The sequence below is a fragment of the Zalophus californianus genome, chromosome 7 (genome assembly GCF_009762305.2).
Source record: "Zalophus californianus isolate mZalCal1 chromosome 7, mZalCal1.pri.v2, whole genome shotgun sequence".
NCBI lineage: Eukaryota > Metazoa > Chordata > Mammalia > Carnivora > Otariidae > Zalophus > Zalophus californianus.
In genome coordinates, this window is record NC_045601.1 from 94,696,546 (window position 1) to 94,721,384 (window position 24,839).

The 24,839-nt window shown below is 38.1% G+C and overlaps 1 protein-coding gene across 2 annotated transcripts in view; it reads right to left on the reverse strand.

Annotated features, from left to right (window-relative positions):
* Positions 1 to 23,994, reverse strand: part of ZNF451 (zinc finger protein 451) — an 89,486-nt gene extending 65,492 nt beyond the window's left edge. Inside the window, exons 1-4 of one of the 2 annotated variants that reach the window (XM_027600845.2) lie at positions 23,586 to 23,994; positions 22,937 to 23,020; positions 14,086 to 14,166; positions 1,668 to 12,586 (exon numbers count right to left, since the gene is read on the reverse strand). In XM_027600845.2, coding sequence (XP_027456646.1) covers positions 11,090 to 12,586; positions 14,086 to 14,166; positions 22,937 to 23,020; positions 23,586 to 23,606 — 1,683 coding nt within the window. In that variant the 5' untranslated portion in view covers positions 23,607 to 23,994 and the 3' untranslated portion in view covers positions 1,668 to 11,089. Of the gene's footprint in view, positions 1 to 1,667; positions 12,587 to 14,085; positions 14,167 to 22,936; positions 23,021 to 23,585 lie in introns of those variants that run through there. The other variant, XM_027600844.2, reaches the window with a different exon arrangement.
* Between the last annotated feature and the right edge of the window lie 845 nt (positions 23,995 to 24,839).

A 24,839-nucleotide genomic window follows, 5' to 3' on the forward strand; every position in this document is an offset into this window, starting at 1 on the left:
AAATTTTCACCAAAGTAATTAATACTTTCACTTACTAATCAAGTTTAAGGAGCTAACAAATATTTCCTGGAAACTATTAAAATTTTTAACATTAATGTGAAACTGATCTTTCTATGTGAACTGTAAAATAAATCATACAGTATCAACAGACTGACAAAACGGCACAAAACAGCACTAATCAATGAACCTATAATCTGTATATATTTCAATGTTTTCTTTCCCTCACTTACATTTAAGTGAAAATAATCTTGTCTTTTATTAAAATACATAAATAAAATCTAGAAGGTTAGAAATCAAAATGTTAACAGTTTTTCTGTCTGGAGAATTTTTCTTTTTTTATTTTCATTTTCTAGTATTTCTACAATCAGCATATGTAATAAAATTAACAAAATTTCAATTTTTAACCAACAAGATGGAATAATGACAAAAAGTACTGAGGATCTCACTCTTTTGTTTGGGAATAATGGATTTGGTTTAAATTAATCCCTTACAAAAATGTAAGTTTAACATTTATCCTTCATAAAGGTAGATGGAAATTTTATACCTAGAAGGAAAATAATCCGTTAATAAACTGTATTTTTTTTCCCTCTCCAGCTTTTTCTCTCTAGAAATCCAATGACTAGGCTACATTATTTTCCAAACCTAACAGAAAGAGATATTAATCATAACTAAGGCAAGTCACATTCAACAGCCTTAATGACTATTGGTAAAGTGTATTTTACACAGTTTTGATGTCAAACACCATTACTATTTTAAACCAAAAGCATTTAGCTAAAACATACTTAAAATTTTGTATTTTTCTTTAAATACATATATGCTTAAACTGCAAAGTACACATACTCATTTGTATTTTTAAGTGTACTTAAATTATTAAAAAATATAATTAGGCAAATTAAAAATTGAAACTTAAAAATATTAGCTTATTCTGCTATACCTGACCTTCCTCTTTTCCTGTTTGGGGTATAAGACTGGAAAGACTCTTAGCTTTTCCAATGACCAAGGTAATTTACTCGGTGTTTAATATACTTATTCGCATGGAAGCTAATAATGTCTCAAAAGTAATTTTACTAGAACGAGAATTTCACAGGCGGGCTTTCTTCTGGAATTCATCTACAAATGCCTGTTTCTTGAACCATTCACTCTCAATCCGTCAGTGTATTATGGTTTAAGAAGCCAAGTGCCATATACTTGCCAACTCCCCTGTGGTAGTTAAGACCTGGGCTTGGTATTGAATGCTGAGAAAATGGGCTATAATCTGTTTAATAAACTTTTTTAAGGTCTCATTAATAAAATTTTTTTCAAATATTAAATACAGGCATATTTTTCATTTTAATTTTACCCTTCATCTGCTCACCCAAAAGTTGAGCTTCTAAGTCACTTTTTAACTGCCATAAACTAGCTAAACCACTTTTCTAAAAATATTTGCCAAGATCAAGTCAAAGGAAATGCAAAATTAAAGGAATAATTCTGCTTTAAGCAATTTCTAGAAGCACAATACTGAAAAAAAGCAGGGTTTCACAGAAGAAATTATCATTTTACAATAGTTTGTGGCATTATACCATTTTGAGGCTTTTTTATAATGAGCAACTTTTATTTTAAAATTACAGCTAATCTCTAAAAAGCACTTTAGCTTTTGAGTAACTATCAAATTTGGCATTATACAACGTTATTTTTTAAATGGAAATATGAATATAGTCAAAGGATCTTCCCTTTGAAATGGACTTTCACTTCTGTACAGGGTGATATAAGCTAGGAGAAAATACTTTATAAAAAAGAGTTATCCAGAGAAGTGATCACAATAACCCAGTTTCCTATCTGACTCACCAAAAGTACTTTTCTGGCTACAGAAAAGCCAGTAATAAGATGAATTTTGTAGGAGGTAGGGGGGAGGGATAGGAAGAGGGGATATAGAGAATAATCCAAGGCAGAGGTTTATTTGTTGTTGTTATAGTATCTTCCTGAATGTCAGCTGACACAAACTAGTCAGCGGGGCATCCAATGGAGAATGATTATTCTGGCCATTATCCTTATCTTCTGTGTAAAGAAGGGATCCCAAGTTTAAAGAAAGCTCAAAGGAGTAACGACCGCAGAAGTGGAATGAATTAACTTTGTAAATCATTAATTATAGCTATCCATCTGACCAGTGCACTTGGGTTTGAATAAAACTCCTTAAACAACTGCTTTATTCCATACAAACTCAAATTTAAAAGCCTGCTTATTATTGCCCATCCTAAAGCTGTGGTCCATAGTTTGCATTTCCAAAAGTTCTGTTTACCAGAAGCCCCTTCCGCCCAACTTACAGCTCAAACCACCCCCCAAAATAACATTTTGAAAAGCAACAATTTTTCTCAAGTATTTTATATTCAAATACAGAGAGAGCAGAAGGGATAAACACAGCGAAGCAGTACAATATTTATTTACCATCTCCAGCAGCAAAGCTTTGGAACCAGGAAACAACCCTTTTGTACAAAGCAATCATCTTCCCACCCCCAACTGGTTATTGTTTACAAATACAAAGTACACAGAACATCTGCTTTATATGGCAAACTTAAAAAAACATACATACAGATATACCCCGTTCTGTAAAGTACTTTACTCAGTTAAGAAGGCTAGTACCACCAAACCTGTTAAATAAGATTCTTCCTCCTGTATTGTCTTTTGGGTAAATTGCCAGTATCTTATAAGTATACTTATAAAAATCCCCTCCTAGGAAGAATGACTTTGATTCTCCTTCAGTACAGGACCATAAAAAAAAAAACAAAAACAAAACCACAACAAAACAAAAACATTTGGAAGTTGAGAATTTTTAAGTATCTCTGAAGTTGCAAAGGGGAATTATAACTGTAACCCTGAGTGCCACTGCTGTAACTCTGGCACAGAAAGAAAAAGGATGAATTATGAAGAGAAAAAAGAAAAGGTGAAAGTGGCAACAAAAGCAAGAAAAGAAACTCAAATCATAGAAAAAACAAACAGGAAGTTGACAAAATGTGTTTTGGGTGCTGCTGGAGATAGCACTGGCACAAGGTTCACAGGTCTTTCTTCAATACAACACCTCCAACCCCAATGAAGCAACATTTTTAGAAATACCTTAATTTTCCCCAAGTCTACCCTCAAATTATCTGTAAGCCAATGTACAGGGAAATGAGGCACATTTAGCTACACTGAGGACAGAATGCCAAAGGAGGTCCTGAAGTATGCAACTGTATACCCATAATGGTCTGTCACATTCCACTTCAGTGTCATTCTCCCGTTCATCTTCAAAGTTGTTCTCTACCAGTGTGTTAGTTCTTTTTCACTGCTTGAGTTGTCCCTGGGACTAGAGGTGCACTGACTGAAAGCCTTCCTTTGTCTCAGTTAAGAGAAGAAAAAGAATTGCTCTAGATGGTCACGGGATTTTGGTACAAAGCAAACTCTAGACAGACGACTTCTATAACCTTACAGAGAGCCACACAAACTTGGTACACTTTGAATAGATAGGAACCAATACATTTTCATGGGTAATTTATCCTTTCTTCAACTTAATCTTCACCAACTGTCCCCCATAAAGGCTGTTCCTCACAATTCTGAAACCAGACGCAATGTTCCACACGCCTTTGCATGCCCTATTTCATCTCAATGCCTGGCTCCTGATTCTCCACTGGTCCAACTATCTCTTCTCTAATCATGTTGCAGACCTCAGCTTAAGTATTTGCTAAGTAAAAAATGCTTCTTTGATCCCTCTAGATGGCCCTCTTTTGTTCAACTTCACTGCAGGCATGCCTCTAAACAGGACAATTTACATTGTATTTCTTTCTCTTAAGAGAATATACCATCTCTTATTAACTCCAGGTTCCCCCAGACCTTCCTCAGTGTCTGCCTGCACAAAGGTATTGAAAACTATGATAGAAGATTGTTGCCAACACAGACACAAAGTAACAAAACAGCATCCATCAAAAATCATATACACATACCTACATAACCTAGCTCTTCCTTCTACATTCTCTTTATTTCCTTATTGTTTATAATGAGCATTTCTTAGCCTGCACTTAAGAGACTATTTTACTTTAAATATGCCTTTCAATGACTTAGTCCATTGATGGGCTTGTAATACAGCTTAATGGTTGAGCCTTAAAAACTGTAAACAAGGGGAACATAATCTGATGACATGAACAATTACATGCTATTAAATATACATCTTAAAATGTATCTGTATTTATATCCAATACCATCCCACAGTTATATCTACGTGTGTAGAAACAGCACACCTATGAAAGAAATCTATACTGGGCTTTTGAAATTTCAAAGTACTTCCTGGCATTACCTCATTTGAGTAGGAAAACTGAAGCTCAGAAAATAAGTGACTTACTAATACTCAGATCAAGGTCTTAGAATTTAAATGCCATGTGCTTTGCACCATTCCACCTTCCTTTCTAGCCAATATCCTAAAGATGCCAGAAAAAAAACCCCAAAAAAACAAACTTTGTGTATCTGAAACAAAACGGTTTAACTTTTTGTTAAACTTTTTTAGGCAGAAGAAAAAAAAAAAGCAAAAAAGACCCTTGACTAAAATGATCAGTGCAGAAAATGAATGGAATATGTGAAACAAGCCAATGACCATACAAGACAATCTTAGTCCCACACAGTGAAATCTCAATGGGAAAATTTCTGATCTGACAAGTGAAATGACCAGGAATTAGATAATAGAAGACATCAGGTACGAAGGGATGGGAGTAAAGCCATAAACACAAAATTTAGGGAAGAAGAAAAAAGGTCAAATTAGCTTATCAGAGAAGTTAAGACTTGAGTTGAGCCTTGAAAATACAAAGAGGCAGCCTAGTACAATGCTAAACTGAGACTGTGGAGGAATAGAGTCAATATTCAAAAGCTAGGCTCCACCACTTGAGCAACGTGTTTAATGATGTTTCATTTCCTCATCTGCAAAATAAGGGTGAATTTCTTCCTCAAGAATGCCTTGTAACTTTTGGCACACAGTGCAGTAAATATGAGCTCTATAAATGAAAATTCTCTCCTCTACTTGCTTCCTAGGCAGGAAGACAACCGTTAGGCCCAAGGCTATCAAGGTGCTTCCAAGATCTCAAAAGGTATTTTTGCTAAAAGTAAACAGGAGTTGTTAAAAGCCATTAGACAAAGACCAACCTGCATGCAACTCTTGCTAAGAATCTAAGTGAGGCTGATTAAACACTGACTATACTTGAACCAAGGCAGAAAGGAAGGGCTGCACACCCAGGATGTTTAATGTAATTAAATATGTTCAAAAAAATGGAACTGAAAATTTGAGACTGTTTAGTGACTTGGAAAATGCTCCCCCCAATCACCCAAATCATGTTGCCCTAGTAATTGAAAGTGGTACAGATAAAGGGACCACAAACATGATAGTTATTATAGGATATTAGTACTAAATGCACACTAAGTAGTGTGAAACATAGCCATCACAGATAAAAGTGGGAGTTGACAAGAGGTCTAACTGTAGCCCTCAAAACCGAATGATGTGATAGACCTACTCTTATGGGCAATGACAGAAAAGAGAAGGCATATGATAGACAGTTGATGGGAAAAAATAGCACATGAAAATAGGTCTTATAAAGAGACTACTAACAGAACTCATTAATAACACTGAAAGCATTTATGATCAAAGAAGAGTTTAAAATACAACTAGATATAAACCATTTACTTTCACTGCTACCAAGGAATAGACTTAGGAATATTAGAAAACTCAATACAACTTGAGAGATCTCCAAAGTCCTAAAAGAAAGTACAGACAACTGAGAATTCTTGCTGAATTCTTGACAAGGCATTAGAAAATCCAAGAGATCATTTGAAATAGTTATCTCAATAAAATAGGTAAAGCCCTTAAGACCCAGAGAAAACTGGTTAGTTTTAAGATACAGTTTATGTCAGAGCTGTTCTAGAACTTCATGGTGATGGGCTTAGAATTTTTATAAGTTGCAATTAACGATAAATCATATGTAGTAATACATTTGTGTGAAAACTATGCAAAATGAGAAAAATAAGACTACCATTAAATAAGAAGGCATTAAAAACTGATTGAAGTTCAATAGCCAGGAAGTAATAGTTCCAGAAACTGGACTGGCTGCTTTTTTAAAAAAGGACAAAAGAGAAAACTAGAAAATCTCTTACAATAATGCTGAAGGCATTGTATTTAAGTACACAAATACAAAGCCACATCAAATCCTGGCTAGTATTTACTGGTAGAATGAAAAATATAATCTACATCAAAGAGATTAAGGGACGATCAGACATCCTTCTAGAAAGGTATTACACAAAGGGGAAGAAAAGATCAATATAAAGAATGAAACAATAACATCAAAAGGACACGGTTGGACTGTGATCACTTCCAGATATACCCCACTGGAAGCAAACATATAATTTCCAGTAATAAGAAATCTCAATGGTACCAAACACTACTATAAAAAGTTTTCATTACTATAAAGTCAAGCAAACAAAAACACAAAGTAGTACAAAAATATTATCCCACTAATCAACAAGAGAAAAAAATTTAACAAAACAATATTATCATTCATCCAGGAAGGGAAATTCCACAAAAGAATATTTTAATGGCTTACAAAACTCGTTATTTCTGGAAAAATAACTAAAAGATTTGCATTCAACAGTGATCATCAGTTAAATAAAACTTCCGCCTGTGTATTTTCTTAAGTGAAAAACGGAAGAATTGATTGGTTTCTGTATCCACAAATGGAAACTATATAGAATGGACCTGGCCAACTGAATGACATGCATAAGATGCACAAAGATATCACAATCAATTATTGGACTAGCCACTAACATTAAGAATGGTAAATTTCAAAAGACAAGGAAACCTAAAACAGTGCAAGTCTGGGGCAAAATATGCCTCACGTTAAAAAAAAAAGTTTTCAGTTATTGCAATCTTTAAACTATTTCTACAAAGTTCTAGTCCATGATTTCTAATCTTCATCAGAATCCCACCAAATTATATCCTCAAGAATAGTGAATGTGGCATTTAACTCTGCTCATCCATGTCATTTAACTCTGTATCCAATTTTATAACTAGAAGGGATTCTGGATTGTGTCTATTCCAACCTCCTCATTTAGTACCTGAGAGGTTATCCTGATGTATTGGGCCCTTAAGGACATTATCAATCAGGTCACTTAGGTATCATTCAGTAAATTGTTAGTATAGTACTAATGTAATATACTAAATAGTATCCAAGTATCCTGAAAGAGTTTATGTTCCCCTCAAAATGTTATTTTGAGGGCTAAGTAAATAAATGGAATTATAAAGAAGCTGCCACGCAGTTAAAAAAAAAAAGTTTAAATGCAATTACACTGATAAGGAAACTGTCACACTGGTCTAAAAAGAAAGGATAAAGTGTCAGCAAATTTACTGCTTTTCCTAATACTCTTGTTTCTTCTTACCAAGTAAACACATCCACTTATCAAATATAAGTTGCGTTACCATGGCTTAGAACAAGGTTAGTTAATGAGACAAATGACTCAATCCGAAAATCGAGAACGTGCAGATAGAAAACAAAGCTGCCTTAATGCTCAGGAAACTGAGCCAATCACTAATAACTAAAAAGAACAAGAACTACTCTGAAGTTATTTAAATAAAGGGGGAGGGGCATACTCTACAACCTTCTGAAATGGATTAACAGTGCTATAGAGAAAACAAATTAACATTCAGAAGGAGAGTACATTTAGTGCAATTGTACAGATGATGAATAAACTACAAGATTAAAAAAAGTCACTGTACAGAACTCACATAAATATCACCAGCAACATATGCATGACATCAAAATGTTAAGTTTTAAACAACAGGGTGAAATTTAAAAAGGCACTTCATATAACAATGGAAACAGTTTCTCTGTACACAATAACTGCAAGAAATCATATTGTCTTCACATACATTTTATGTCTGGTGGAGAAATAACATTTTGAAGAAAAAGGATCATTAGACGCATCCCCAGTGAGAATACCAAATCATTAAATTTGCAATTATCCCAAAGCTTCCTAGAAAATCTAGAGATATTTAAACATCCAAGGTTTACCTAATGGAGCATCCTGTGGCAGGCACAGTATGAAAACTTAGTATCCAATTTTGAATTCCATATGCTTTAGGGGTTGTCTCCTCAGACCAAGTCCCCCTTGTATTTTATAACACCATCATCATCCAAGTATGCCAGAGAAAGATTTTAAAACAAACAGATTAAGGATATTGTTTCTTCTGCAATCAAGAGACCAACTCATCCATAGCTAAAAGCTGTTCCCATTCTACTGCATTCTGAGACAGTCCCCACTCAACTAACAAATCCCTTTCAGAAGTTATCTACTTGATCAACAATTCGATGATTCCGCAATACCTTTCCACTTCTAGGAAAATTTTCTGGAGACGTTTGCGCTTATCAGTCAGAGAGTGGTAAAGCAATGTTACTTTAATACTGAGCAACATAAATAACACAAGAGGAAGAGAATAGCAATGCCGTTTTATAAATATTTAAGGAGGAGCTACACAATATAAATACAGCAAACACTAGTGAACTGTGCACTTAAAAAATGGTTAAGGTGGTGAATTTTGTTGTTTTTTCTGACCACAATTCAAAACAAAAAATTGAAAAGGAGCATGTTAAGTGGAAATGCCATAGCAGTTTCAGAGAATCACATCTTCACGCATCATTTATTTTGGTTTAGATTTTGGAAAATAAGAGTACCTCAAAAATCATCACATTTGTAACCCAGTATCTAATTCAGGGAAAGAAAGGGGAGAAATGGGAAAGTGGGAACAGACTGAAGTAGCTTTGGCTAATTGGGAACAACTGTGCAGCCACATAGACCAGTGCCAAGGTCTCCTCTCTCCAGTAAGTTCACCTGTGACTATTCCTTTCATAAAAAACCTACAGTGCCATGTCAAGGGCACATGAGACTGCTTGACTGATGTGATATATATTGTAAACTATAAAAATCTATGATTTTTTTTAGGCCCTTGTTAAGGTAGTTAATCAATGCTCTTCTAGAGTTTAATTTGAGAGAGTTTCTACATCACTGACATGGACCTAAAAAAGGCAGAAGTAAAACACTGTGGAAAATATACAAAAATAAAGGTATATGCTAACTCTAGATATGACGACCAAATTTGCTTGCAAGACGATTTCCTTTATCAAGCCTGTTGTTTAGGCTTAATCTAAAAATAGGACCAATAGAGTACTCTGAAATTATCTGCAAAATAAAATAGCTTCTTCTAAGTAGGGATGTTTGCGTCTTCAACCTCTAGCACAAATAGGGAGAGGAAGAATAGTAGTAAAGGGTGAAGATAGTTACAATGGAGGGGGGGGAATGAGCTTCAACCATCAAAAAGTGGGGCACTAGGGAAAATGTCAATCACCACTGTGCAAGAACTATGGCAAGAAACAGAAACCACATGAACCCTAAAACAGTGTTATATTCCACTAACAGTAGACCCAAAATATTTTGATCAAGCAGATGAAATAAATGAAGATGTTTGACAAATCAAGTTACAAAATTTTAAGTCTATTGATAAAAAAAACTTTTTTTTGGCTGCCAAGCAAATAATACTAGGTGATGTACTCAGACCCCTCAAACGTGACACTTTCTCCATTTTTGAAGTCATGCTGCGAAAACGAGGATCTAAGGGCTGGTATACTGTACAGCCACTGCCTTGAGATTAAAAAGATACTGTGGGATATACAATTGAGGTATCTGCTGCCAGTTCCAGAATTGTGAAGAACTATTAATGGAACCAACTGGGAGCAAAAACATACGTCGTCTCTCGTGATAAGAGTCTGACTAGATTAAGGGACCAGTAAACCAAGAACATGTTGAAGTCTCGATTTCAGACTTTTAAGAAATCTCTAATGGATATCATTTACATAGATATCCAGAAACAGAGCTGTGTGAGATGTTCTCTTTATGGTATCCACAGTAATACTCTTAACACTTAAGAATTCTCAGTATCATTTAGTTTGATGGCATCCCTCTTTCTTTATTTCAATAAGAGGACCAGATTGTCAGGCATGTTTGGAATTCTCTTATAGAGTTCAGATTTGCATGCCTGGATGGTATAACATCCTTTACATCCAGGGCACTAATGTACATATCTTTTTTGTGTTTAGAGTGATGAATTATCAAGCTCAAAAAAGTTAACTGTTTAGAAGGTAGGTTTGTTTAAGGAGGTCATCTTGGTGAAAGGCCCAGAATATCCTGAGAACACCATGACTGGGTCTCACAGCTTCTTTATATCTGAGAGCTTGATAGGACGGAGACTTAGGCGTGATGATGATAAAGAATTCTCTCGCATGTAGCTCTGAGTGGTAATGACACGGTAGCCATCAGTCTCGATAAAGATAGTTACTGTGAAAATTTCTAGAGATGTTACAGGTAGGAAAGTCTTTTTCCAGCTGGTGTCCACAGTAGACCTGTAACATCTAGCCATCCCACTGGAAGCAAACTGGATTTGGCAAAATTTTATTTGTATTCCAGTTCTTGACATACAGCTTCATGGTTGATTCTGAAGTCTGAGAGAGCTTGAGAGTAGAATGGACTCTTGATAAGTTGATCATCCTGACATAAACAGAGTACAACAGACTTGTCATTTTGTGAAGATCTGACAAGCTGACGCCTGAACAAGGAAGCATTGATGACCTAAAAACGAAGGATCTGCCTCTGGTATTAGTAAACAAAGATCTAATAGGTTATTTCCAGACCCCAAATCAGCTAGTCCTCAGTTTACCAGTAAGATTTTCCTGAGGAACAAATCTTTTTATTTTTCTTTAATCACAAGAGGATTCAGATTCCTGAGTACCCTCCTCTGAACTTATTCTGGACCAGAAATAATGGGTAAACCTTTGTCCAACCCTACTTAGATGAAAGTCTCTACTGCTCACTTGGCCAATAAAACATGAGTCTCTTTATTATGTACTTCATTTGAAAAGTCTAGAATTTAAATGTTAGCTGTGATAATTCCAGACATGCATCAGTTTCTGAGGTGAACTCCTACCTGTAGATCCTGTTTGAGTGGGGAATAGCAAGTAAAATAGGATCTTGGATGACTATACTGCTGAACGCGAACAGGCTATTAATTCTTGTACCCATGGCGTTCTGGGGATTCTCCCTTTTTTCTGTATCTATAGGGGTGGTTTCGAGGTTTGTACCAATCTCCTTTGGAATATCCTCTATTGTGATAATGTGCTTTCTGATCATGACTATAAAAGTATCGATGTTGGTTATAGTATTTGTTGTGGTCTCTATAGTCATTTTCTTTAATACTGTTTTCTTCTGCAACAACAGCATTCACATCTTGGCCAAAGAGGGAAGTACCATCAAAGGGCAAGTGTGAGATCTTCTCCTGGGTTTTCTTAGTGAGAGATGTAAGTCGGAGCCAGGCTTGTCTTCTGTAGTCTATTGCCATTGCCATAACTCTGACTACAGAATCCATTATGTCCCTAGTAGTACAAAGCTGCCAAAGGCCTGCATCCATACCATCAGATATTATACATCTTGCTTTTCCACGATCAAACTCTGGGTCATGAACCAGATCCTCCATATCTTCCCAGAGTTTACGCTGATATTGAGTCATATAGGCCATGTAGCTAGCAGCTCGGGCTGCAATGGAAGCAGCATGGTAGAATCTACAACCCATGACCTCCATTTCTTTTGAGGTAGAATCTAGAGGAGATGTTGTGCTTCCTCTTTTGCTGTGCTCTAATGCTTCTACAATAGGGCCCTCAGCTGGTGGATTTGGTTGGAAAGGAGAGGTATCCTTGGCCACAGGATATACCCTGTGCCCCATGAAGGAAGAAGGATGGCAATCAGCAGGGTCTTTAAAAACCTCAGTGGTGGCAATTCTCAGAAGAGGATGCAATGGAGGAACCAAACGTTTCTTAGAGGTCACATAATCAGGCTTCCCTTCACATGATTCTGCTTCAGACTGTAACGTTACTCTCTTTATAACACCTCTCTGTTCCATTCTTTTCAAAAGACCTGTGAAACTAGACTGACTGGGGTCAGTTGGCTGCCCTTTGTCATCAGCTGAGGGGGATTTGCAGTCAGCTTCTTCATCAACTGTGGATAAATTTTCATCCTTGGAGGTGGAGATATCCCATGGCACTGAGGAGTTCTCACTTGGCCTAGAATGATGAAATCTAAAACAGCTCCTAGACTGCAGATCACGGATCACTCGGGACATCTCAGCCACTTGTGTCTGAAGATAAAGGATGGCATCCTGTCCATGCTGTGAAGCTGAAGAAGACTCTACAGGTAAATCCTCCTTGACCTCTGAAGAGGCCAAAGATTCTTGGGGGACCAGAACTGGAGATGAAGGCAGAGTCTGATAATTTTGTGATGGTTTAAGTGTCTCTGTCTCAGAGATCTTAATATCTGAATTATTTTGATCATTTTTCTGGTTCTCCAATGGGTTCTCAACAGAAGAAGGTTGAGAAACTATCCTTTGTGGACTGCTGGTGCAACTCCCAGAGGAGGAGCTGCTGTCTCCAATGGGAAGAGGAACACTGCAGCTAGAGCACATTTCTGGGCGATGATTCTCAGAGGATGGCACCTTAGACTCAGGCATTCTCTGGGTTATCCACATGAACAAGAAAACCAAGGAAGAAAAAAAAATGCTTTTAATATGTTAACTTTCAAGTGCAGAGATGCATGTCCAGTAAGTAGAACTCAATTTTTTAAATTATTATAACAACAATGAAAGATGCAATCCACTACAGATCAGCAAAGGGATCACAGAAGTCAAATCCACAAGCTTCACTACCCAAAAACCCAATACCAACTATGGCCATTACTGTGGCACTCTGTCTATGAAAAAAGAGAGTGAAAACAAGCCCAGTTCAAGTGCTGCCATCCTGGCCTGCTGCTTGGTCCCATGCTAGGATACGAAGAGGTGGTGAGACTACGGGTGATTAACAATCTTTTTAAAAAAATCCCATTCAGTGTATGTAAGTCAACAAGTAGAAGCTAAAAATGGTACAGAGAACTTGAGAAAAGTTCCACTGAGAACAAAAAATATTTCTAAAAGTCCCCGCTGCAGAGTCACTTTTAAGCCCCTTTAAAATTTTCTCCTGTTCAGTCTCCATGAATAACAAAACTTTCCAGTTGCATAGTCCTACTTTATTGTTTGTAGTTTCCAAAGAGCTTACATTATGTATTTTGTACCTCATTTTGTCCTCACAACAACCCTGTGAGGTAGGTATTACTCTTATTTGATAAAAAAACTAAGATTAAAGGCTTAATTTATCCAAAGTCACAGAATTAATAAGGAGTAAAGCTCAGACTAAAACCTATGTATACTGATTCCAAGTCCAAGTCTCAATCCCCTGTATCATAGAGAAAGAAGTCTTCTGGCCACCTTGAACAAGAGCCAGGAGTTCTCAACCCATCAAGAAAATAACCCAGTATAGAAATTTGGGCTAAAACAAATGAAAGACAAGATTGCTACCAAGGGCTCAGCTAGTTTGATTCTCAGAGTAAGGGAAGTATTAGTTTAAGGGTCAAACCCACAACTAGAAAAATCACAGGTAAGAGAAAAAAAACTTTAAATATGTGAGGGATAAACAAGGTTAAAAGGAGTGACGACTGAAGTACTACGCCACCTAAATCCTTTCCCACATTCCATTTCCTAAAGGATCTTCACATATCCTTCCTTCCAAGGTAAAACAAACTTTCTGTGGCCAGGTGGTTCTGGAAGAAAAGGATCCAGTTATACATGGCACCTGAGGAGAGACAGGAAAGGAGAAGGGAGAAGGGCACAAGGAGCCAAGAAGCTTGCAGTTTTTATTCCATTTTCCTTTTATCAGATACCATCTTCAAGGCTTAGAACTTTCCTGTGTTGTGTTATCCTTTCACATCCTCACTGAAAGTAAAGAAACAAAACTGGAAGTAGGAGATATTTTGGGCCAGGACTCATTGGACACCTTTTGTGGTTCATTCTACAGAAACAGGCCATTCTCTAAAATACTATAGCTCCTAAAAACAGTGATCATTGACTTGATAACTCTCTTTAGGCAATGCCTTTTAAATGACAGAAGTGAAAGAAATGCAAATCAAATATAATGTACTTACATCACTATGAGAGGTGCTAGGTTCTTCATCATCACTGCTGACCAGATCAATGTATTCAAGAACAGGTCGTAATGGTCCTTCCTATGAAAGAATTGAGCAAATTAACAAATCGTGTACAGTTATTCGAACTAGTCATTTAAAACATCACTTTTTTGGTTGGGATTGGCAAAAATTCCTCTAAAGAAGAAGCCTATGGGTGGCAGAAAGTAATCAGAACAAACAGAAAAATATTCAGATACATGCATAATAAGAAACGATAAGATCTAAGAGTTTAAACCTTGGTAGAATATTACGACAATGTTGATTTTTTGAGGAAAAGATTAACAATAAAGGAACACTGCTACAAGGACACAGATAGCAGATAGTATGATTCAATGCTTTTTAGATGGGATGAGTATTAACTATGTTAGATAACCAAGTTCAAAAACATGCAGTTCTTTGACTAACAGCTCAGCTTTATCTCCCACTCCTATAGTCAAACATGAAACCTGATTCTTCATCCTCTTTGGAACCATTCTGACTGCATCACAGACCAGGCCTTGAATGCTAGGCCTAAATGCCTAGATTTTATTCTACAGGCGAAAGGGAATCAATAAATACAAAGATAGGAAAAACATGAGAGCTGTGCTTTAAATAGATATCACACAGACAAGTATGGAAAGTGGGGAGGGCAGGATAATTAATCAGTCCAATAATACAAAACTAAAATAATGGCAAAAAGAATATGTTGTGGTACACATATAAGAGAATACGTGGGTATAATGAAAATAAAAAAAAGATTGGCTATAAAAAACACACACACACCCCTCCCAAACAAAACAAAACCCCAACAATAACAAGGAATCAAAGAAGTCCTTAGAATTTCAAGCTTGGGCAACTGGAAGGATACTAATGCCATTTAATATAAATGTGGAATACAGAAACAGGAAGCTGACATTCTTTTAGACATAATGGGTTGATGTACCAGTGGTACCCAAAGGTAACTGGCAGATAGCTGGAAATGCAGGGCTGTAATCTGGATGTATGACCATAGCTAGATAAGCAGATTTGGGAGTTGCTCCCCTAAAAGACTAAACTGAAACTGTGACAGAGCCAACAAAGAAAGCAAAGAGGAGAAAGAAGAAACTTAAGAAGGTTCTCGAGAAAATGCCCGAATTTTAGGACTCAGGAAGAACTGCTAAGCAGGTAATCAGGGGCTGGAAAAGAATCAGGAATGCATAAATTCAAAGAAGCTAGAGAAAACCTCAACAAAAAGTTGTCAATGCTAATGTGGCCCAAAATGCTGACAACCAAAAAAACTGCCACTGAATTTGGCAACAAGATTTTTAAAATGCCTGAGAGCAACTTTTAATAAAGTAGCAAGCATACAGAAGCTACGCTCTAAAAAAATTAAGTAGAAAATGAAGCAGTAGGGGCACCTGGCTGGCTCAGTCGGCAGAGCATGCAGCCTCATCTTGGGGTTGTGAGTTCGGGCCCATGCTGCATGTAGAGATTATTTAAAAATAAAATCTTAAAAAAGAGGCAGTAAAAGCCATGAGTAAAGAATATTATTTTTAAAAATCTAGTATGTTAGAACAAGAGTAAGGAACATAGGAGGCGAATTCAGCTGAGGGAAAGATTTCTTAAGATGCAGAAAGCTGATTGTTGGCAAACCAAAGTGATATATTTGGTGTAAAAACTAACAGAAAAAGAAGAGAGGAGACAGAAGCTAAGATCTAAAGATCCTCTTCCTGAGAGGAGGCATCTAGTCTCAAACATAACTTGTTTTTCTCTTAGGCTATCACTTCTCCCCAAGCAGAAAACTGCTATCCTTTCAGATAGGTTTTATATCTAGCCACTAAAATAAAACCAGAGAGCAGAACTTCTGGGCAGGGATCATGTAATAAATAATTAAGATTTTTGCCTGAGCTGTAAAAGTGGAGGTTTAGAAAAGAGGGAAAGAGTATTTTCCAGTTACGATCAACAGAGATGAGTCACCTACCTTAAGACTAAAATCTACCACTGCTATGGGCAATATCATACATTCAATCCAAAAAGAAAGAAGGGCGCCTGGGTGGCTCAGTCACTAAGCATCTGTCTTCGGCTCAGGTCATGATCCTGGGGTCCTGGGATCGAGCCCCACATCGGGCTCCCTGCTCCGCGGGAAGCCTGCTTCTCCCTCTCCCATTCCCTCTGCTTGTTTTCCCTCTCTAGCTGTCTCTCTCTCTCTCTCTGTGTCAAATAAATAAATAAGAATTAAAAAAGACAAAAAACAAAACAAAACACAAAAAGAAAGAAGTAAAATATGATAGCTTCTCCTGTTCATATAATCACATCACGTTTTGTCTCTTCAAGAAATGTACGTCCATAGAAACAGCACACCAAGAAAGTCTCAGGTTATCAGAAATACACAGAGGTGGGGCAGAGAAAGCTTCCATGAACAGACAGGAAAAAAAGAGAGATGAAGGAAGGTAACAGAACGTAAAGCAAAAAGTAGAATGGGGAGAAACAAACAAGAAAACCCCCCAAAAACAAAAAACCAGAATAAGGAAAATGGTACAGATGGGATTTAAAAACAGCTGCAGAAATAGTAGAAAGGACAAGAGCAGGGAATGATGAGAGAAGACTATTAGAGATTTACTACTGGGGTGAACCATTAGACTAATATGCAACCATTTCTGAACTACTGAAGAAAAATAACTTCATAATTCACACTAATTAAAAGAATAAAAAGAGCCAAGATAGAAAAACCAAAAATGAGAAAAACCAAAAGTCATTTAAAATACGTATTCATTCACTCAACAAATAATTGTGAACTTATAAGCGAAAGAGTAGTAGAAGATGAAAACACGTATTTGAGACAAGCAAAAAGGCAGAGGCTGGGTTAAAAAGAGAAGTATCCCAAAGGAAAATATTACTTAAAAACAAACACTCTACACTTTAGCTAATTTCCACACTGGATACGGGAAAAGTTTTAACATAATAACTTAAAGAATCAAAACATTTTAGTATTCCATTTATTTTACTACTAATCAATAACATTTGTCATTGCTGTATGGGCTCTATAAAGGCACTGTGCTGAACTTTTCATATACATTATTTCATTTAATCCCTAATTACTTTACAAGGTGAAATAGTGAATTATTACTATTATTCCATTTAACAAATGAGAAAACTAAGTGAGCTACACCTGGTTCTCTAAATATGTAACTGGCTGTGTGGTCATTATAATTCTGAGGCTAAGTTCAAAGTATACATACTACTATTGGGGGGGGAGGGGCGCGCCTGGGTGGCTCAGTGGGTTAAGTGTCTGCCTTCAACTCAGATCATGATCCCAGGATCCTGCTCAGCCCCGCATCACATCGGGCTCTGCACGGAGCCTGCTTCTCCCACTCCATCTGCCTGCCGCTCCCCCTACTTGTGCACTCTCTCTGTCAAATAAGTAAATAAAATCTTAAAAAAACAAACAATTTTTTTTTAAATTTTAAGTAATTCCTGTATCCAACATGGGGCTTGAACTCACATCCCCAAGATCAAGAGTCACATGCTCTACTAACTGAGCCAGCCAGGCAACCCTACATACTATTTTTAAATCAATGCCTTATTACCTAAGTTTTTGAGATACTTTGTTTTCCTTCAATAAGAGAAAATGGGACTTACCACTATTGTCCCCAACTCTGAATAACTCATAACACTAACCAAAAAATAAGTTATTAATTCCCCCCAAAAATATTTATTATATAAATGTCAAACATGGTTTCTTAAAATGTTTATAATGACTGCTTAAGTTCTTAACAAGTATAAATCCATGTAGTCCTCCAACTAAAGGTATTTTATTTGAATTTGCTCCATCCATCAACCAGTAAACCATCATTCTTCTCATCCCTTTTGTACCAGTAACAAAATCAAGGGATTCTACTCCCCAAGGCCACATGATTACGGCTAGGAGCACAGGCACAAGCAAAATAGTTTAGGAACACAGCTGAATTAATATTCTAAGTAAAAAAAATTTTTTTAATGACACAAAATGCTTTCATTCCTGTCAGAACAATGATTCTCATACAAAGCCAGACACCAATTACCTACTACTACAGTTGACCTTTGAAGAACATGAGGGTTATGGGCTCTGAGCCTCCCTCCCACCACACAGAATTGAAAATCTACATATAACTTTTGACTCCCCCAAAACGTTACTAAAAGCCTACTGTTGACTGGAAGTGTCACCAATAACAAAGTTAACACATATTTTGTATGTTGTATATATTACATACTGTATTCTTACAATAAAGCTAAACAAAATATTAAGGAAATCGTAAGGGAAATACATTTAAACTACTGTAAAAAATCTTATCTGCGTACAAGTGGATCCATGTAATTCAAACCCATGTCGCTTGACGGTTAAGTGTAAGTGGATGTCAATACACTAAGATATGGTCTACAAGAAATGTAGTTTACCCCAGTCTAAAACAAAGAATATGGATTTGAGCATAGATGCACAACTCTAATCTAAAACCTTAAATATAGGGGCGCCTGGGTGGCTCAGTCATTAAGCGTCTGCCTTCGGCTCAGGTCATGATCCCAGGGTCCTGGGGTCAAGTCCCACATGGGGCTACCTGCTCAGCAGGAAGCCTGCTTCTCCCTCTCCCACTCCCCTGCTTGTGTTCCCTCTCTCGCTGTCAAATAAATAAATGAAATCTTTAAAAATAAATAAATAAATAAATAAAACAAAACCTTATATATAATACATGTGCTTTTTTCATGTATTTCCATATATAGAAGTTAGGGATATAATTTACTTCTGTAGTCCTGCCCAGTTCAAAAATTTCAAATGGTTCCCAACTGACTACTTAAGTTCAAATTTAGTCCACAATTCAACATCTACACTATCTGGCCCACCCTTTCCTCTCCTACTTAAAAAATTTCTATCCTCCAGAACTACACATAATCCTCTCTGCTTTTCCCATCTTGATGCTTTCCTTATTTCTTTTCAAAATGCGCTTTTAAATACAAATACTAAATGTTATTTATGCCAAAAAGTCTGCCTTTTTTCAAAACAGCACCATGTACTTTTTATAAAAGAACTACTTTCTACTAGAACTTTTTTTTAAAGATTTTGTTTATTTGTGAGAGTGAGAGAGAGAGAGAGAGAGAGAGAGAGAGAGAGAGAGAGAGAGAATGCGTGCAAGCAGGGAGAGCAGCAGAGGGAGAGGCAGGCTCCCCCCCAAGCAAGGAGCCTGATGTGGAACTCGATCCCAGGACTCTGGGATCACGACCTGAGCCGAAGGCAGTTGATTAACTGACTGAGCCACCCAGGCATCCCTCTACCAGAACTATTTACACAGTTCTCATCACCTATCTTATCTCCCACATTAAAATATGGACACTTACAGGTAGGATATATTTCCAATTAATCTTTGTAGTTCTAGAGTACTTCCTTCATGACTTTGCATATCATGAGCTCCAACATTATTTTTATTTACTGATCTAATTACAGGCCCAAGATACCCAGCCAAAAGATACCTTGATATTTTTGCCCATGACTCCTTTCTACTGTAGTTAAAGTACTATCCTTTCACCTATGTGCTTCTGAAGTTATTTATGAAATTATACCTTGGTTTTCTTCACTATTTCTACATGCTCAATGATTTCACATAATACCGATAACCTTGGCTGAAACCTAAATCTCATGAGCTATTACTGAGATTACAATACGTTGTCTCAGCAGTTTTTATATCTTATAGCTAAAGTAGCACTGTGAAAATGTCATCAGCTCTTAGCTAAAATAAGTTTTCTGGGAGTAAAATTAACTAAAATATCTGCAGTTTCAAAGACAGAAAGATGGTGGCTGAATAAGGGATCAGAGAGGTATTCTCACTGTTGGAAAGCTTGCATTCAACATCACTTCACTTTAACAAAAAACCTACATTAGTACCCATTTTCACTAACTGAAGGAAATCTGAAGAGGATTTTAGCTTATACAAAAAAAATTTTTTTTAAAAAGCCAAACTACTGTACAGTGTTTGTCTTGTTGCAAGCCATTATAGAAGCAGCATGCACCCCAAGTAGCGAGAGTAGCACAGCCAAGCGAGCTCCTTCCCTGGGAACTAAACTCAACATCTCATTGCCACAGCTTTGAATTATCTGCAAGCGCCTGTACCATATCTTGATTTATTTCATGCATCCGTTAGCAAAATGTGTCCTAAGGTATCAAAAAAGCCTAAAAGGGGTTATTTTTTTGGTCTGGAAATGCTAAAAAACTTTCCACATAAATTAATGGTAATTGCTTCTTCACTTTATGCCATCTTAGTTTATGGAAGTTTTCATAGGTTTCAAAGATTTCTACTTTCCAATAGTGGGGTGTGGGGCACGGGGTGGGTGGAGACATACCTATACTACTTAACAGAAAATGAGAGCAAAATCTTGGAAGTTTTTGTTATGGTAACATTCTCATTTGAGATCACAAAGTTACTGACTTTGCAAAATCAAACAGTACACTTAAAAATAGTGCAATTCTCTGTATGTACATTTCAAAAAAAAAATGCAAATGAAAGAACTCATTTTTGCACCTCCACAGCCTTATTATTCCGTCCCTTCAGCATGCTGTTTGGTTCCAGACACTATATATTTTGCAAACCACATAAAGACTGCTGTGCCACCATGTGGATTAAAGATGGGAAAATTAGATTAATGAGAGTGAACTAAGAAATTCAAACCAGAGTAAATCAAGAAGCAACACCAAAATGCCCTTTTTGTATCTGAAGAAATCTTAAGCAGAGAACAGTTTGTTACCTTTATTGCATAAGCATTACCTGGAGTCAAGTATAAGATTAGTTTACAGAAAGAAGCAGAAGGCTCTGTCTCTGAATTTATTTTGAAATAGAATTAAGGTTTTATTAATTATCATTTAAATGTTATCACTAAAAATGTAGAAGAAACGTTTTTAATAGGTTTCTTCTACTATTGTAATTGCACTTATTACATAAAATTCTTCACTTGCACTATTAGAACTTTGAACCTTTACTTGCCAACCCCTAGGGATAAACAGATGTTGGATCAAGATGAATACACAATGCATTGATTGTATATTTTTTATTCTCCAGGCAAAGATATACAGATTCTCTACGTTTAAAATTTAAAAGACTATTTAAAACTTAAGAATATTTTAAACTTCAGCTTAATACCTTATTAAGCTTATTAAGCTTGTTATAATTTTTCACTCCGCAAGTACCAAAAAAAGATTTCAAATCTTTTTATTAATTCCATCTGTGATTCTCAAAGCAAGGCCCACAGTTTATAAAGTATCTCATTCCTTTATTTGCACAAAATATCAAGATAAATATTCTCCAAATATACCAATATTCAGAAACCTGAAATATTTGTCCTAAGGAACATGGAATCCCATTACCAACATATTTTAGTCCACTGTGAAGAAGGGGCAGGATACAATTCGATTCACCCCATCCCGGAAATCCTTCTAAGTTAAAGTGAGGACAGAGAACACCTGAAGCTAATATAACAGTGTATGTTAACTATACTGGAATTGAAATAAAAGTACAAAGCACAATATGCACTGGCAATGGTGAAGAAAGCTGCCTCCCTCCCACAAAATCTTGTAAAGACTCCTAAATAAACCCATTAAACCACAATACAACAACAGACCACCACAATGGCCCTAATGTTGGGGTATGTAAAGGATATCATTTAATAACCAGTTTAACAAAGTGCCCCAAATCAAGGAACACAAATACACGTCCGACAATCTATTAAAGAAAAATTATACACCTTTAACAGCAAACCTACACTAATCACTGGTTTGGAGCAGTTTTTAGCTAGCTAAGATATCACTTTATTATTATTTTTTTTAAAGATTTATTTATTTATTTGACAGAGAGTGACAGCAAGAGAGGGAACACAAGCAAGGGGAGTGTGAGAGGGGAAGCAAGCAGGGAGCCCGATGTGGGGCTCGATCCCAGGACCCTGGGACCAAGACTTGAGCTGAAGGCAGATGCTTTAACAACTGAGCCACCCAGGCTCCCCTAAGATACCGCTTTAAACAGAGACTTTGCACAACTTTACAGTTTTGGGTGAAAACCATCCCAAAATACATCATAACCTCCTCCCCCCTAAACCAAGGCTTTACATAGCATGGTTCAGAGATTCGTATTTCCTTTCATTTGTTCCAAAGTGAAGAGTCCTGGGTCCCACCTTCAGATTCTGATTCAGTAGGTATGGAGTGAGGCCCAGGAATCTGCACATTTACACTTCCTAATGCTTAGAGACGACTGTCCCAAAGGGAAGGAAGTCTGAAAACCATGTGTGTTCCTGGTGATGCAGGGATCTTCATTATTACAAGAACATCAACTCTTGTACTATGCTGTAACATGATGATCTCAGAGGTTGGTGAAGTCTTCAAGCTACTTGCCTTCATGTTATGAAGCTCCAGAACACTCAGATTTTGAGTTCGGGCAACCCTTCTATTTTCTACCTCCTTCCTCATCTTCAGCCGACCCTTCCCTCTAACCTGCAGGTCATCTCTGAAAGGACGCTCTTGCCCTGCTTCCACACACACTCTAAGAGACCAGAACTTCGCCTAGATGAAGTATAAAATGGCGCTCACGAAGGCACGAGAAACGTGATTCAATGCGCACCATGTCCTTTCGGGCACAGTCTTTGTGGTGGCCACTGCAGGTGCTCAGAGACCCCCTTCGGGAAATGTCCTAATCCTACGCCATGCTCCCCAGGGTCTAGTACCTGCGAGACATTCATACCTCGCTGCTGAATGATGAACGGACAGGTGAGGTATCATCACATAATGGCTTACCACGCATAGGTTTGGGATTCTGGGAAAAACCCGAATATCGTTGCTACTTACACTGACAAACTGAATGTCATCTTCGTTTTCATCCGTTGTTGCCTCAGATGCCTCAGGCCCGGCTGCAGGGACAGACTCTATTATCTATAAAGATAAGGCAGAACATGCTTATCTATATACAGCCACGTACTTGGAGGAAGAGATTTGTCCCAAAAGCAACGAAAAAGGAAGAGCTCTGTAACACAGCAAGCTCTTGAGGAAACCGAACTGAGCACAACTGCATGCAAATCCGACCAAGAACAGGACTCGATGGAGTCGGGTTATGCCTCTGCAGACGCGCAGCCACAGGGAGCGGACGCCGAAAACGACTTACCAGCCCCCGCGAATTCCCCAATCTCCTCCAGGAGGAGGGATGCACGCACACCGCCGAAGAGCGAGCCTGTCTCAAAATGTCGCTCTCACGGCCAGAGCAGCCGCAACAGCGACCTCCGGGGCCGACGCAGGGGGCCGGGGGCGGTCGGGCGGCCATTGTTACTGCTGGTTCCTCGCTCAGACCCGCACCAGGCCGGAACGCTGGGCTCGGCCCGAGACGCGGAGGCTATCGCCCCGCCGCTGCGGCTCCGCCGCGCACCAGGCCTCACACCCAACAAAACACAAAGCCCTTGCCCGCTCGGCTGAGAATGCCGCGACCCAACGCTCGACCACTCACCTCCGACGCCGGGTCTCCCATTTCTCCGACGGCCTAACTGACAGCACCACCGCTCCTGCGGCCCCCGCCGCCGCCGTCGCTGCTGTCCCCGCTGCCGCCGCCTCCGCCGCCGCCACGACTTCCCTTCCCGCCCAGCACCGCTTCGCGCCGCCGTGACCCGCCCCTGCGTGAGAGCCGACGCCGCCGACGCCACCGACGCCGCGGGCGGAAAGAGGTGTGAAACCGCTTCAAAAGGAGAAGCCGGCTCTGGCTCGCTATCCCCCGGAGCCTCTTTCTCAGAGTCCCGGCCTGCCTTCCCCGTGCCGCGCAGGACGCTGGGAGTTGTAGTTCTGTTCGTTCCTGAGACTGTCCGGCTTCGGTGGAAAAGAGAGGAAAAGGACTCCAAGGTGTGGCGCATGCGTTTTGCCACGCTGACGTCAGCTGCAGCTTTGCAGAGCCGTGGGCCGGCTAGGGTCTGTTTTACAGTGAAGGGCCGTAACGAGGTTGTGGTGGGGGGTTTGGAATTGGATATTGTGTGGGGGTGGAAGCCAAGCTCACCGGCATCAGTTTTGGCCGTAAATACGGATGATGGGGGCTAAATTCTCATCTTCCTTTTCCTTTCCTTTCCTTTTTTTTTTTTTTTTTGCAGTGGGCCTGGAATGTGGAGGCTTAGTTGAATTTTGTGATAAGGAAAGAAATCCAAGGTGTCCTTATATTACTCACCTAGCTTCATTCTCTGAGCCACAGCATATATTAATCCACCTGAGAAGGAAAATTGAGGACCAGAGCTCCACTCACCAGGTTGCCCTGAAGAAACCTGGCGAAGCAACAGAGTCTGGGGCTTAAAATGACAGGGGGCCAAGGCCTAGCTAACTAATACTAAGCCCTAGACCAGTGATAATAACGTGCTGTTTAAGGATATTCTCAGATACTACCTTACTAAAATAGCTTACCGTTTTTTAGTGTTCACAGTCAAAAAGCCCTCTATAAAATAGTTCACTCATGTTCACCTGTGTGGTTTTTCTCACGTTATTATCTTACAAAAAAATCCGGCTTATTTTTCACACCGATAATTTTGAAAAGGACCTTTTAAGCTGGAAAATTCTTTTACATCTTAGATGCCTGTTTTTGCCTGTCTGTATGTAAATCTACCATCTGAGTATTTATGTCTATAGTAATTATCCTTAATATTTGGTATTTCCTGTATTTCCAGCAAGTGCTTTATGATTTCATTTGCTTTTCTACCTAAGTTTGAGAATTCCAGAAGCAAACTGA